This window comes from Sitophilus oryzae, unplaced genomic scaffold (assembly GCF_002938485.1).
Source record: "Sitophilus oryzae breed Bouriz unplaced genomic scaffold, Soryzae_2.0 scaffold_1525_pilon_pilon, whole genome shotgun sequence".
Classification (NCBI taxonomy): domain Eukaryota; kingdom Metazoa; phylum Arthropoda; class Insecta; order Coleoptera; family Curculionidae; genus Sitophilus; species Sitophilus oryzae.
In genome coordinates, this window is record NW_022146198.1 from 986,222 (window position 1) to 1,001,468 (window position 15,247).

Below are 15,247 nucleotides of genomic sequence, written 5' to 3' on the forward strand. Positions count from 1 at the left end.
AAAAATAAACAAAAAGAAATTAAAAAACAGGTAAACAATTAAATAAATTGATTTTTTATTTACCTCACTTTCATACTTGACTTTCTTCATTCCTCCGTTAGAATTTAGATCCAACGTGCTACAATTTATGTTCTCCGCAGAACTACCCCTTCTCATTGGATACCGGCTTATTTTTCCATCTACTCCGTCACCATACAGACTCATTTTCCCACTGGGATCCACGGAATAACTGTCATTCTGGGATCTACTGTTCGGATTATACGAATATCGAGACACATCGCTTCCTAAACTATTACTGTTGTATTGCACCGAATACTTCTTCGAGTCCATCGAGTTTAGGCTGTTGCGGTTGGTAGGAGGCGAAGGCCTAGTAAATACGTTGGTAGCACTGTGAGTCTTGGTGAGTAGAAAATCTTGGGGTTTTCCCGATAGACGTCCTGCGTTCACGTTGCTCACAGAGGAACTCAAATGACCTGTTTTAGGATCTGTAAAGTAAGGTATTATATGATTACTAATCTAAACACAACAATATCACGTTATTTAGAACTTTAAAAAAAATAATTCATATAAACAGAAAATAAATTAAATTTCTATAAGTATATTATGTTTAAAAGTACTTCTTTTTATAGATATTTTGTATAACAAAATATTATTAAATAACAACAGGAGATATTCAGATGCAAGATATAATATAATCAAATTAAAATCCACTTTACTGTGATAAAAATCTTAGCAAATACTTATATCAATTTCATTGCTATTATATTTTTAACTAAAGTGTCAAGACACATACACACGCCTACTGCCTGAATTCAATAAAATATGTAGGTACTAACAAAATAAAAAATTCAACGTTTTAAAATATTGAAAAATATATGAGTTGTTAAAAAATTATTTTTATAGACAGACATAATTTGGTAGCATTTTTTAAGCAGGAACTTTCAAAAATATGACCATTTTATACTGATCTAGATTATGATGACACCGTATTATCACTTACCTATATTTGGTACAGATATCTCCGTTTTCCTGGGCCGTTGAAGCATCGCTTCCGTTTCCTGCTTGAAACTCTCCACTCTCCTATAGAAATCATCCTTATCCTGTTGGTAATTGAACCAAGGATTCTTCTCTACAGGCGGTTTGCTCCGATCTTTCTTTTCTATATCCATAACAGTCGTAGGTATAGTGTTCGGTTTTACAGTCATTCCGTGTCCAGTGTTCTAAAAATTATTTGACAAATCAGATTTTTTTTTTCAAAATTAATATTCTATACAAACCTCTTTTGATTCTGCAGCCAGTGAAAATTGCACAAATGCCTTTGGACTAGTGGGCGTCGTAGGTTCCTCCTGGTTAGGTTCATTTGGATGAGTCCTAGATGGTTTTCGCATAACTTTTCTTTGAGCAGCTGAAAACAATGAGGAAAGCAGTGCTCCATTCTTTTCCTTCTGATCCTTTAAAGCTGTAACATCAAATATATAGTTTAATAAAAAGATCGTCTTAAATGTTTATCTCTATTAGGTACCTTCGTATTTGCTAATGTTATTTAGCAATGCCTGGCTATTAGTTTCAAACTCTTCACAATGATCGGGTAGTGCTAAAGGTACAATTGGAGCTTCGTTTTCTCCTTCACTTTCTGGGAAGAACCAATCCGCCTGTAATACAAATAATTCAAATAAATATTCACTCCATCTTATCCGATAATCTAAAAAGTAAACTAAAAGCGATCAACTCAGTAACAATCAATTTGAATTTGGTCAAAGAATGCCTAGAGAAGCTATTAAAACTAAAATAGTTTCGGGCTTCATTGTCTTTATTTTTCATCAAATCTTCTCAATCATTCTCAATCAGATTCACGACTGAGAAAGAGAGAAACTTCTGTCTACCGTTTCTGGATGTTCTTGTCAGTAGAAGCGATGGATCCATTAGCACTGCTGTATATAGAAAACCCCTGAAGAGGATTCTCTCTCTCTCTCTTGGTGGTACTTGGTCTACCAAATTCAAAGTAACGCCTACAGAAGCTGCTCAAAATTGGTTAAGAAAATAAAGTCCCCCTACTCTTAGTGCCCGCTAACCAAGGCAAACATTCCACTAACTGAACCAGAACCGTTCTGCTTTCCAAGCGGAAACCAACTTAAAGTGGAACTGAAGAACCTGGAAGACTCCATCCATAACCCGGAATGGGAATCCCCCAACGGTCTAAGACACTCGAAAAAGTTCCTCAGGACTTGCGACCGCTAAATATCAAAGATTTTTCTTGATTAAAGTAAAATCAATCTTCGGATTGCCACGGGATTTCTAACAGGACACTGTCTCCTCAACAAACATCTCAGTAGTTTGAAGCTGAGAAACAACGGGGAACGTAGAATCTGCTGGAGCTGGCCTCTGTGGAGCCGTCTAAGATACTGGCTTTTGTTAAAGCCTTGAGACTGTATGATGACTCGTTATAACTCAAGAAAGGGGAACGCACAATAGATCTGTAAGGTCGCGGTGATTAACCTCTCTCCTAAACGTTCTACATTCTACAATATTCACTCCACTCTGATACTACCCATATTATACTTACATTAGTAATCAAGCTTTCTACTATCTGACACTGACTATTCATGTTCGTAACCATACTTTCCATGGTTTCATCTTCCGGCCTAACAATAGTCGGTCCAAATACAATAGCCAAGTTCTTGGCTTCCATTTTATTTACTTGCGAATTATCCGACACTCTTTTCAGATGCCGAATTACGTGTCTCAACGTGTGGTAGTTATGTTTCGGAAGATTACGCACTAGTTTCCTTAGTTCTTCCAATCTCACTTTAGGATCTTTTATTTTATCGGCCTTGATGAAATGAGGGTATAGAGCGGATGTTACTAAACTATCCGGCATCTTTCTTAAATAGGCTTTCAATAAACTACTGACTACGTGTAAATCTTTCCATCGGGGGTCCTCCAAAGGAACATCAATAAAATTGCGATTTATTTCGTCGCTTAAGGCTGTAATGGAAGCGTTGTTTCCAGGAACTCTGTATATTCCGATTGTTTGCAAGCCTTTCGCGTCTATGATATCAGTGCATACCTCAATGAACTTTGGTAAATAGGTATTGTTATTTGAGAATATGCAATCCTGAATTGGTATACCAAACGTAGAGCTGAAAAAGAATAAAAATTAAGTATACTGTTAATAAAAACCTCAGAATTCCTTACCCTTCTACAGCTGTCGGAGAACTAGGAGAATTGGCTCCTTGATTAAATTTCTTAAGCTGTTTAGCGACTCTACCTCTCCAAGTTTTACTCTTAGGACTAGTAGCACCAGCAATGTCAGTATGGTGAGAGGAAGGCTTTCTGGTTTTGCTGACCTAATAGGAAATACATTTTAGTTAACCGAGTAATTAAAAATATGTATATGACGAAATATACAAATCTACAAACACTATAGGTACTTACTGGTGATTGGCCAGTCGGTGATCTATTTCTACCAGCATTAATAGATTTGCCATTCTTCGTGGCTGGCTGTGGAGATAAATGACTGCCTTGCACTTGAAACGTCGTCGAAGCTGGAACCTGTTGAGGTACAGCCTGCTGACGACTAATACTGGGATCCTATAAAAAAATTCATTAAAGTATTTTGTTTGACTTCCCCTAAACATAACAATATGCTCCTAAATTTATTTGGAAGCTATAGCTGATCCAAAATACTATGTATGTTTATTTCAATTTGATCAAATATAACTAAAACTCACAAAATCGTCAATAAACCATCTAGTACTGTGCTAATACAGTCAATATGGCATCAAAAAAGGTCTAGACTCCCATCAAATTGCTTTTTGCAATTTGCAACCCCTGCTTTCATACTTTGCCAGTCTTAAGTATTTCACTGAAAAAAGCTTAAATTCGAAAATTCGTATCCCCCCACCCCACCGTTTTTGAGAAACTCAAAAAAATTCGGATACAATTTTCTGGCTGAACCGTAGGTCCTACAGAAAATTTTATAGAACAAAAAATGAAGAGAATTAAATTCTCCATATTTTCTCCACTTTGGCGCCCTCTAACTTTATCCCCGTAGGTTTTAGAGGTTTATTACTTAGACATGAAAATGTAGAGAATGTAATACTCTTCAATTTTTGTTCCATAAAATTTTTTGTGGGACCTACGGTTCAACCAGAAAATCGAATTCAAAATTTCTTTTGAGTTTCCCAAAAACGGTGGGTTGGGAGAATACGAATTTTCAAATTTAAGCTTTTTCAGTGGATCACTTATGACTTGCAAAGTATGAGAGCGGGGGTAATTTTGTTGTGTGGAATTAAAGTGCCAGATTGACTGTACTAATCTATTTACATTAGCTAATACCTATTTATTTCCTTTTCATGTATTAATTGAAAGTCACACTTCTTCAGAGCATTTATTTCATACATTTTTAAAAGACAAATCTCGTTATACATATAGTTAAAAATAATACCATACGATCGAAAAAAACCGCCGACGGCTGAGGAGGCCGTTTTTTTTTCGATCATACGGTATTTATCTTCTTAAAGACACACAGACATACCCAAATACGAAAAATATCAAAATTATCGATATACATTTCCATATCGTCAATTTGCATATCGGTTTTTTGCACTGATAAATATCACACACTTACATATGTATATGTCATAGGAAACTGATTTTGTACACTACCGAATTGCAACTAAAATTAAAATCTCAGATATATCAATTAACAATACAGTATAAACTGATAAAAATTACGAAATAATATTCATTTGTTCAGCACTTTGAATTGCTCTAAAGGTACTTATATTTTTGATATTAATTTGTCAAATTTTAACCGTGATAAGATAAGTGAGATAACGCACTTGATAATCTACGGCTATCCAAACAATTAAAAAATAAAACAATTAAATATTCTCGGAAATAATAATTTATAAGGCGGATCATGAATTATTATTATTTAATTAATATATTTCTTCATCTATACAGGGTGTAAATGAGTTAAAGAAGGTTCAATCAAATATTACATACCAACTCTGCTTCGGTGCTCACTGCTGCTTGTTCTTGCAGCGTCTTCACCCAATCAGCAAAGTCTTCACTTCCTTCCGCTTGGATGAGAAACTCTGATCTACAGGGTTTCACTGCCGATACTCGCAAGACATTTTTTCTTTTGGTGTAGTCGCCAGCAACGCGTACGGCACTGCTGCGCATGTCCACCCCGCTAGCCAATGATTGGTCCAGAGATACATCTGAAGTACCCAATGGGCTCTGCAATAAAAGGAAAAAAATGTTACATATTATAAAAGAAGTGGATAAATTATTTCAAAACTATATTAATATATGCCTTTAAGAAACTTAGAGGACTACCATTTGTAGCATTACTATTAATTAATTTAATTAATAACTGGGTTAATGATTCTAATTATTTTTTTATAGAGTTGTAATTATTTAATTTAAAATGTTGCCATTGAAGCATGTAACTGTGTCTTTGGTATTTATTTTCAATTCTACTCAGCGTTCTTTAGTATTTTTTTCACGTATTTTGAAAAATCAGACCACTCGGTTACTAAAACCAAGTTAACATCGTCAGAAGAATATTATAAATTATTTTGAGTAAAATTATCTGTTGAAAATACAATCTTGGTTATTCTATTTTTAGATTCTACGATTAAAATAAAGGTAAATTTGATTAAGGTTCATCATACTTAAACCTTACCGTTTTTGAAATATTTTCAATTTTATGAAATTGCAGTAAAAATTTTAAGGCTTCATTTCTCCAAGGGTATCAAAGTTTTTAATACTAAATATTAACTGAAGATTATTTATTGACCAGATATTGTGTTGCAATAATAAAAATTTTCTACCTTATACAGAGAGTCCAAAAATGTATATTAAATAATTACCAGCTTTAAACGGCAATAGCGTGTTTAATTTAAATGGAACACCCTATATATTTTGCGTGAATAAGATGCACAATGTAATTGTCTATCAAATTGTATTATACAATTTTTACCTATCTCTTGAAGTTTTCGTAGAAAATGCATTTTCTTATAATTTAGACCTCATTTATCACTATACCCATGGAATATTGACATTTATTTCATAAAAAAATTAAAAAACTGTTTAAATATTTTTGTTAAAAAGGACCAATTAATATGATCCCAGTATTCAGACTACATTAATTGACTGTTTATGTTGATTAATAATAATTGCTCCAAATACTAAAAAACTGAATTTTGGGTGTGTATTAGACAGTGTGGTAAAGTAACGCCTTATAAATTTTATTTCATTTTTTGACGAATGCTGATTTATAAAAACAGAGACGTTTATTTTCATAATTTATTATTATATTGATTTCTGAGCCAAATCCACATTTATTTAGAATACTTTATTAATTAAAACAATTTAAAAGTATGTAATTAACTAATTTTTGGTCGGAAATAATGGTGGTATATTTAATTCGTATACTCTTTTATAAAGATTTAAATAGTTTTTGGTATACCAATAAGCTTGCAATATTTACCACCTGTACATTTTGTGCAATGTAATAGCCAATAAAATGTAATTAACTCATTCTTTGAAACAGTTCTGTTTATCTAATATATGTTGCTTAAAAAAAAATCTGAAATGTTAATATTCCATGGGTATAGTGATAAATGAGGTCTAAATTATAAGAAAATGCATTTTTTACGAAAAGTTGCAGAGATAGGTAAAAAATGGTATAATAAAATTTCAGGGAAGATTTCAACAGATGACACTCAAAAAGTGACAGAAAATACAATTTACATGTGAATTCAAATGACAGGCATAACTATCACTATAATGGATCGTTGACTTATACAGGGTTGTTCACCACATACGACACGGAGTATTGTAGCTAAACGATGAGATTTTTACAAATTGTAAGTTTGGGGTTCGTTGAAGGACTATTAGAGCTACAATTTAAAAATATTTTTACAAGATACAGAGTGTCCCAAATAAATAAAAATATCAAAGTTGTATTTTTTTAAATGGAACACCCTGTATATTATTACATTTTTAGTTTCTACGATTAAAATAAAGGTAAATTTGATTAAGGTTTATTATACTTAAACCTTACCGTTTTGAAAATATTTTTTGTGAAATTGCAGTAAAAATTTTAAAGCTCCATTTCTCCAAGGGTATCAATGTTTTTAATACTAAATATTTAATGAAGTTTATTTATTGATCAGTTATTGTGTTGCAATAATAAAAATAATACTACCTTATACAGAGTGTCTAAAAATTTATTTTAAATAATTATTAGCTTCAAACGGCAATAACTTCTTTAATTTAAATGGAATGCCCTGTATATTTTAGGAGAATCAGATGCACAATTAAATTGTCTATCAAATTGTATTATACCATTTTTTACCTATCCCTTCAAGTTTTCGTAGAAAATGCATTTTCTTATAATTTAGACCTCATTTATCAATATATCCATGGAATATTGACATTTTAGATTGTTTTTTAAAGCAACAAATGTACAAAATGTACAGACTAGTAATATTATCGTTTTCAGCAAAACGATAATATTACTAACCCATTATGCAAAAAGAAAACTATTTAAATCTTTATAAAAGAGTATACCGTTAATTAAATATAACACCATTATTTCCGCCCATATACTAATTAATTACATACTTAATTGTGTTCGTTGATAAATTATTATAAATAAATGTGGATTTGAGTCAGAAATCAATATAATAATAAGTTATCAAATTAAAGTCTCTGTTGTTATAAATAAGCATTTATTAAAAAATGAAATATCATTTATAAGGTGTTACTTTTTATCACACTGTCTAATGCCCATACAAAATTCAGTTTTTTAGTATTTGGAGTAATTATTATTAATCAACGCAAACAGTCAGTTAATGTAGTGGAATCATAATAATTGATCCTCTTTAACAAATATTTAAACAGTTTTTTTTATTTTTTAATGAAATAAACGAATTATAGCGACAATATTAGTATCTGTACTCTTTAAAAATTTGGTACATCTTAAAAAATAATCTAAAATGTCAATAGTCCATGGGTATATTGATAAATAAGTTCTAAATTACAAGAAAATGCATTTTCTACGGAAACTTAAAGAGATAGGTAAAAAGTGGTATAATATAATTTGATAGAGAATTATATTGTGATTCTCGTAAAATATACAGGGTGTTCCATTTAAATTAAACAAGTTATTGCCGTTTGAAGCTAATAATTATTTAAAATAAATTCTGTAAATTCACTCTGTATAAGGTAGTATTATTTTTATTATTGCAACACAATAACTGATCAGTAAATAAACTTCAGTAAATATTTAGTATTAAAAACTTTGATACCCTTGGAGAAATGAAGCCTTAAAATTTTTACTGCAATTTCACAAATTTGAAAATATTTCAAAAACGGCAAGGTTTAAGTATAATAAACCTTAATCAAATTTTACCTTTATTTTAATCGTAGAAACTAAAAATGTAATAATATACAGGGTGTTCCATTTAAAAAAATACAATTTTGATATTTTTTACTTATTTGGGACACTCTGTATCTTGTAAAATTATTTTTAAATTGTACCTCTAATAGTCCTTCACCGAACCCAAAACTTACAATTTGTAAAAATCTCATCGTTTAGCTACAATACTCCGTGTCGTATGTGGTGAACAACCCTGTAGACATCTTCTCAGATGAATTAGGCTATCCGACGATCTTTAAGGCTATCGGATGGCTGTAATGTTCTACAAGCAGAGGTTTACGCTATAAAGGAAGCGACCAGTTGTATACGAGAGAAAATCGCTGATAGACCAATAGGAGATATCGTGATATACTCTGACATATTGGGCGCTTTAAGAAGCATCACCATGCAATCAGTGAGATCGAATACTGTGATGGACTGCCGAGAAGCACTGTCCTGGCTGCGTCAAGGCAGAGCCACTCTGTGCTGGGTGCCAGGCCACAGCAATGTGGTGGGCAACCAAGAAGGGGACAAACTCGCCAAAGAGAGGGCCCGGGGATAGGCCGTGGTAGATTATCCACCACTTGTGATAATCAACACACTGAAGGAAGCTATAGAAACTACCATCAAGGCCAAGCAAAAAAGAGACATGGCAACACCGTGAGGACTGCCCTACAACTCGAAGGCTGTGGCAAAAAACAACTATTAGAGCACAAAAAGAACCTAGTCCGCATAATTGTAGGTGTCATCACAGGAAACCGTCCCACGGGGGTAAACCTCGTGAGATGGAAGATTTCAAACGACAACTACTGCAGAGAATGCGGATAGGAAGAAAAAACCATAGATCATCTGCTGTGTCACTGTCCGGCACTGGAATACCGACGCTTTAAAACTTTAGGATAAGGTTTTTTGGAGAGACTAGAAGAAGCAGCAGAAGCCAGCATCAGTGAAATCGGGAATTTTGCAAAGGGCTGGAAGTGCTTTAACGCAAATAAAGAATGAGAGGGAGGTTTGGTACAATAATAACCAAACCTTCAGAGAGTAAGGGATAAAACAGGATCCCAAATCCCAGTAACCTAACCTAAACTAAGTTGTTTTTACGGTTAAACCGTAGGACTTACGGACTAATAAAAACATAACACTTGTCTTTTCCTGTGTCACCTGAACACTTACTTGTGAAAATAAGGTTCGTTTTATTACTCGCATGTATATTATATGTATATCTTTAAAGTGAGAGTTTCCTGTGGTTATCATTAGACGCATGGTTAGACAACTTAAATATTTTTTCTATTTCCGTAAAATAGATGGAAACGAGAGCTGGCTGCTTTCATTTTCGACATGTTTACACTGCAATTATTTTATCATTATGAAAACATACGCATTACTTTTTCATTTAATTGATCTAAATTAATGCTATCGCATTAATTCCATGTACTTGTAGAAGTCCGTAAGATGTTAATTGGCTGGTATTAGGTTGAAGGTGTCCTCCATTCACTATTTCTGCGGGACTTTCTTAGTTAATTTGCTTAATTAAATTATCGTTTTGTACTCAGAGTATTCTTAATGAATATTTTGGTCAAGTTTGAAATGTCCCTATTTTAGAAATGCATCGTCAGTTTGCAGTAGAAAATAAATCGGTACTTGTTGATCCTATAAAGTAATTTATTAAAACAGTAGGTAATTGTGCTACTACCAGGGTTGTCTTTCGTTATTTTACATACAGAAATATAGTGGCCTGTCAATGTATATCCAATGTCAAAATTAACTGTCATCTTTAAAGTATCATTATTTATAGAAGATATACCTTAAGTATTATTTCGAAATGTATTACGAACTAGATCAAGCTCTAAAATATTTTAATAAAAGATTTTTTGCATGTTACCCTACAGGGCAATTTCTGCACCTTATGAATAAATCACGTTTTTTATTCGAATTTGAACTCCGAAATAAATCAAACGTAATGAAAGCCTAAGGCAGAAGTGAAATAAGTCTTCAGCAGGTCACGACGCGGAATAGATTCTATAACTGATAAATAAGTTTACAGCAAATTGAAAGAAATGCGAAGTAGAAGAATATAGAATAGTTTGCGTCTACTCGTAGGCTTAGTAATCATGCTATTTTTGAGTTAAAAATGAGAAGTTAAGTAATAAAAATTAAATAATGCATTTTGTACTGGGGTTCATTACTTTAATGTTCATCATTAATATTTCTGTTAACGTAAATCAGACATAAATAAAATCCAGTGGATTCAGAATCCCGTGACAAGTTTCTCAATGGCTATAACTCTTTACATGAACGCAAATTCTTAATTAATTCTTATAAAAAAACTTAAATGTTTCAAGTACTAGTTTGGCCATAGACATGTAAAGAAGATGTACAGTTCCGGTGTAGATCACCAAAGAGGACATTTTTTTGTAACATATTTATATTTTATGAATGTAGGGCTTCCATATTCCATACAAGTTTTTGGAAATTACCGACAAAGAAGTTCTGAAATTCGGACAAAATCAAGACGAGAAAAGAAGAGAGAAATTTGAACATATCATTTCACCATACCCTTTCGTTTTGGCATTATTAAATGCTTAATTTTTTTGATAAAATTAAATATTGCAAGTTATACCGGGGCCGTCTCAAAAGTGGCTCACCCTTATAACTTTTTTATTTTTTTCATATAAAAAAACGAGATTTGGTATGTTAGTATATATGACATAAATTAGGATTAATTGACGTATTCAACTGTTTTTGGCCGCTTCCTGTTTCACCGGAGATGACTACAACTTTTGATTTTTAAATGGCACCCTCGGTATCTTTTTTACTTTATTCGATAGAAAATGACATTCTGGATAGAATGAAATATCATATGTCAACTTTTGACATTCTCGCTTAATAAAAAATCGTATTTTAAAATTCAATCTAGAGTGCCATGGCTATGTTAAAAACACTAATTCTTAATCAAGGAGCCTTGGAAAAATAGATTTGATCGTCTAATATTTTTAATGTTTTGTCATGGCCAGTTAGAAAATGCTCAAATCGTATTTTTAATCATATCTCAATTTTTTCAAATGGAACGATGGTGGCTCATTAGCATATTTGGAAAAGCATTTTTTTACGAATAATTTGATACCACACACTTTGTATTTCGAGTCAATTTTCGTTACGAATCGCAACTTATAATTTCAAATAAACCATATGAGAAAATGTCAAAAGTTGACATATGACATGTCATTCTATTCAGAGTGTTATTTTCTATCGAATAAAGTAAAAAAATACCGAGGGTGCCATTTAAAAATCAAAGATTCATCCGGATTTATCTCCTATACATATACATACTAAATTTCGTTTATACATATAAAAAAATACAAAAATTATAAGGTTCAGACACATTTGAAAAACACCCGATATATTTTATGAATGGATGATAATCAAAGGAAAGTCAATTTTCAATACTTTGATTGTAGTAAAATATATTTCAGAGAGAGCTGTAGATTTATTATAATAGTCTAAGACTTGTAACCTCGTAGATGTACAAGAAAAGAAAAAAAACAGGGGAAGGTCAATTTTCAATATCGCTTCCAAACAATAGGTTTTAATTAAGAGGTGCGCTATAGCGGATTCTGCGGATTTTTTCTTAATTGCGCCATTCATACTATAAGATTCGCAATGGAGAACCAGACTCTCTCTTTGGATAAACACTCCACTGGAGATGGATATCTAGCGGGCCGTCCACAATATGTCTCTAGGCTCGCGAGCGTCGGCAAATTATAATTAATGTCTGTCGATGACTCGTGATAAATTGATCTATTTGCAATAATAATTTTCTCCGCAGTCGCAGATTCGAAATGCCACGCTGTCTGGTAGTTGAAAATATAGAAATGGTTGGTTTGACATAATTAGATAGAAGATATTGCGTTTGTTAAGAAAATATCGTAAAATTTACGAATGGTAAGTATTTGCGACATTGCAGTATTCTAGGGTTAAAAAGATTTTAAGTAAAATTTGGTGTAAAATTTTCTTACCGAATACTATACAGGGTTGTTCACCATATACACGACACGGAGTATTGTAACTAAACGATTAGATTTTTACAAATTGTAAGTTTTGGGTTCGTTGAAGAACTATTAGAGCTACAATTTAAAAACATGTTTACAAGATACAAAGTGTAAATGGAACACCCTGTATATTTGTATGTATATATTTTTAGATTGTACGATTGAAATAAAGGTAAATTTGATTAAAGTTTATCACACTTAAACCTTACCGTTTTTGAAATATTTGCAAGTTTATGAAATTGCAGTAAAAATTTTATGGCTTCATTTCTGTAAGGGTATCAAAGTTTTTTTAATACTAAATATTCACTGAAGTTTATTTATTGATCAGATATAATGTTGCAATAATAAACAAAAAAACTACCTTATACAGAGTGTCTAAAAATTCATATTAAATAATTACTAGCTTTAAACGGCAATAACTTGTTTAATTTAAATGGAACACCCTGTATATTTTACGAGAATCAGATGCATAATTTAATTGTCTATCAAATTGTATTATATCATTTTTTACCTATCTCTTCAAGTTTTCGTAGAAAATCCATTTTCTTATAATTTAGACCTCATTTATCACTATATTCATGGAATATTGACATTTTAGATTATTTTTAAAGATGAAACAAATGTTCATAGAGTACAGATACTAATATTGTCGATATAATTCGCTTATTTCATTAAAAAATAAAAAAAAAATTTGTTTGTTAAAGAGCCAATTAATATGATCCCAGTATTCAAACTACATTAATTATTGACTGTTTACGTTGATTAATAATAATTGCCCCAAATACTAAAAAACTGAAATTTGTATGTATATTAGACAGTGTGGTAAAAAGTAACACCGTATAAATTCTATATAATTTTTTGAAGAATGCTTATTTATAACAGAGACGTTCATTTTCATAATTTATTATTATATTGATTTCTGATTCAAATCCACATTTATTTAGAATAATTTATTAAATAAAACAATTAAGTATGTAATTAACTGATTTTTGAGCAGAAATAATGGTGGTATATTTAATTAGTATACTCTTTTACAAAGATTTAAATAGTTTTCTTTTTGTAAACAAGTGGGCTAAATTGTGCATCTGATTCACGTAAAATATACAAGGTGTTCCATTTAAATTAAACAAGTTATTACCGTTTAAAGCTGGTAATTATTTAATAAGTATAAATTTTTGGACACTCTGTACAATTTCTATTAGTGCAACACAATATCTGATCAATAAATAATCTTCAGTAAATATTTAGTATTAAAACCTTTAATACCCTTGGAGAAACAAAGTGTTAAATTTTTTACTGCAATTTCACAAAATTGAAAATATTTCAAAAACGGTAAGGTTTAAGTGTGATAAATCCTTAACAAATTTACCTTTATTTCAATCGTAGAATCTAAAAATAGAATAATATACAGGCTGTTCCATTTAAAAAAATACAACTATAATATATTTTACTTATTTGAGATTACTCTGTATCATGTAAAAATATTTTTAAATTGTAGCTCTAACAATCCTTCAAGGAACCGAAAACTTACAATTTGTAAAAATCTAATCGTTTAGCTACAATACTAAGTATCGTACGTGGCGAACAACCCTGAATAATTTAACTTCTTTGTTGAAAATTTGTTCTATATTCTAAGTCGATATTGCGAAGAGCTTCGCCATTTTTTCCGTTCTTTTAAGCAGAAAAGCAGCCGGGGGAGATTGAAAAACGGTCAGTATGAGCAAAAACAAGTACTCTTCGCAATTACGACCAAGGACGTCTTCTAATAAAATGATGCGTCGCATTCATGCGTTCTGCACCATACGTTAGGTTTCAGGATAAAAACGGCGATCGAGATTACCGGAGAGCTAAGTTATGTACTGGAGGAATTGCGGGCACGTGAACATTTCTAGAATAAGGCGCCCTATTGAGACCGAAGATCTTGATATATTGTAGAATATGCGCATATTCTTAGTGTTATTTGAAATATTTGTTTTAAGGTTAAGAAAAGTAATATTTTAGACATGATTATTGCTTTTTAGAACCTATATTAAAATGCAGGGTGGTCCGAACTATATTCCGAAATCTTCGGCAGCATATTCTGCAGATAAAAATAAAGACAAGGATGTAGAATTTTCATTTGTATTGAAGTAACGTCAATATTCAGATGAAAATTGGTGTGTGGGAGTTTTTTGACATGAGAAGTTTACTTTTGATGTCAATAGGACTTATTTGTAGGGGGCGCCACCTACATCTGTTTTAACTGATCTGAAGAGTAATAACTTTTCGTCCGTACCTGTATAAAACTACGGAGTAAAAAATATACATTTATGACGTTTTCTATGTAAAAAAGGTCTCTTGATAAAAATCGCTAAAAATAATGGTTCTCGAGATATTTGTAATCGAAATTATCAATACCTGTCATCAGTGACATAGATTAAACGTGTTGACTAAATAGTTATTATACTGAAATCATAAATTTGAAATGTTTTGTGCCAAAAGTTCAACAAAAACTGTCTTATCATTTTTTCACATTTTTCTGTCTTTCACGTTTTTACGAAGAAAAATTTATGATTAAATTAAAAAATAAAAAGTTCCCAAATTTATCATTTCAGTCAAATAACTATCTACTCAACAACTCAACATGTTTATTTTTTTGCCAAATAACTCCCAGTCATGTCAAAAAACTCCCGGACACCAATTTTTATCCAAATATTGACGTTACTTCAGAAATTATTTGGAAAAAATCGAAATAAAAATGAAACTTCTACACCCTGTATCT

At 31.6% G+C, this 15,247-nt stretch overlaps 1 protein-coding gene across 1 annotated transcript in view; it reads right to left on the reverse strand.

Moving 5' to 3' along the window:
- The window catches only part of LOC115878791 (rho GTPase-activating protein 21-A-like), a gene marked incomplete at its 5' end in the record, with an annotated part of 101,461 nt that overhangs the window by 4,354 nt on the left and 81,860 nt on the right, over window positions 1-15,247 (reverse strand). Inside the window, 8 exon segments of the mRNA XM_030895397.1 lie at window positions 64-485; window positions 1,001-1,220; window positions 1,278-1,459; window positions 1,523-1,652; window positions 2,564-3,140; window positions 3,196-3,347; window positions 3,436-3,591; window positions 5,011-5,247. Coding sequence (XP_030751257.1) covers window positions 64-485; window positions 1,001-1,220; window positions 1,278-1,459; window positions 1,523-1,652; window positions 2,564-3,140; window positions 3,196-3,347; window positions 3,436-3,591; window positions 5,011-5,247 — 2,076 coding nt within the window.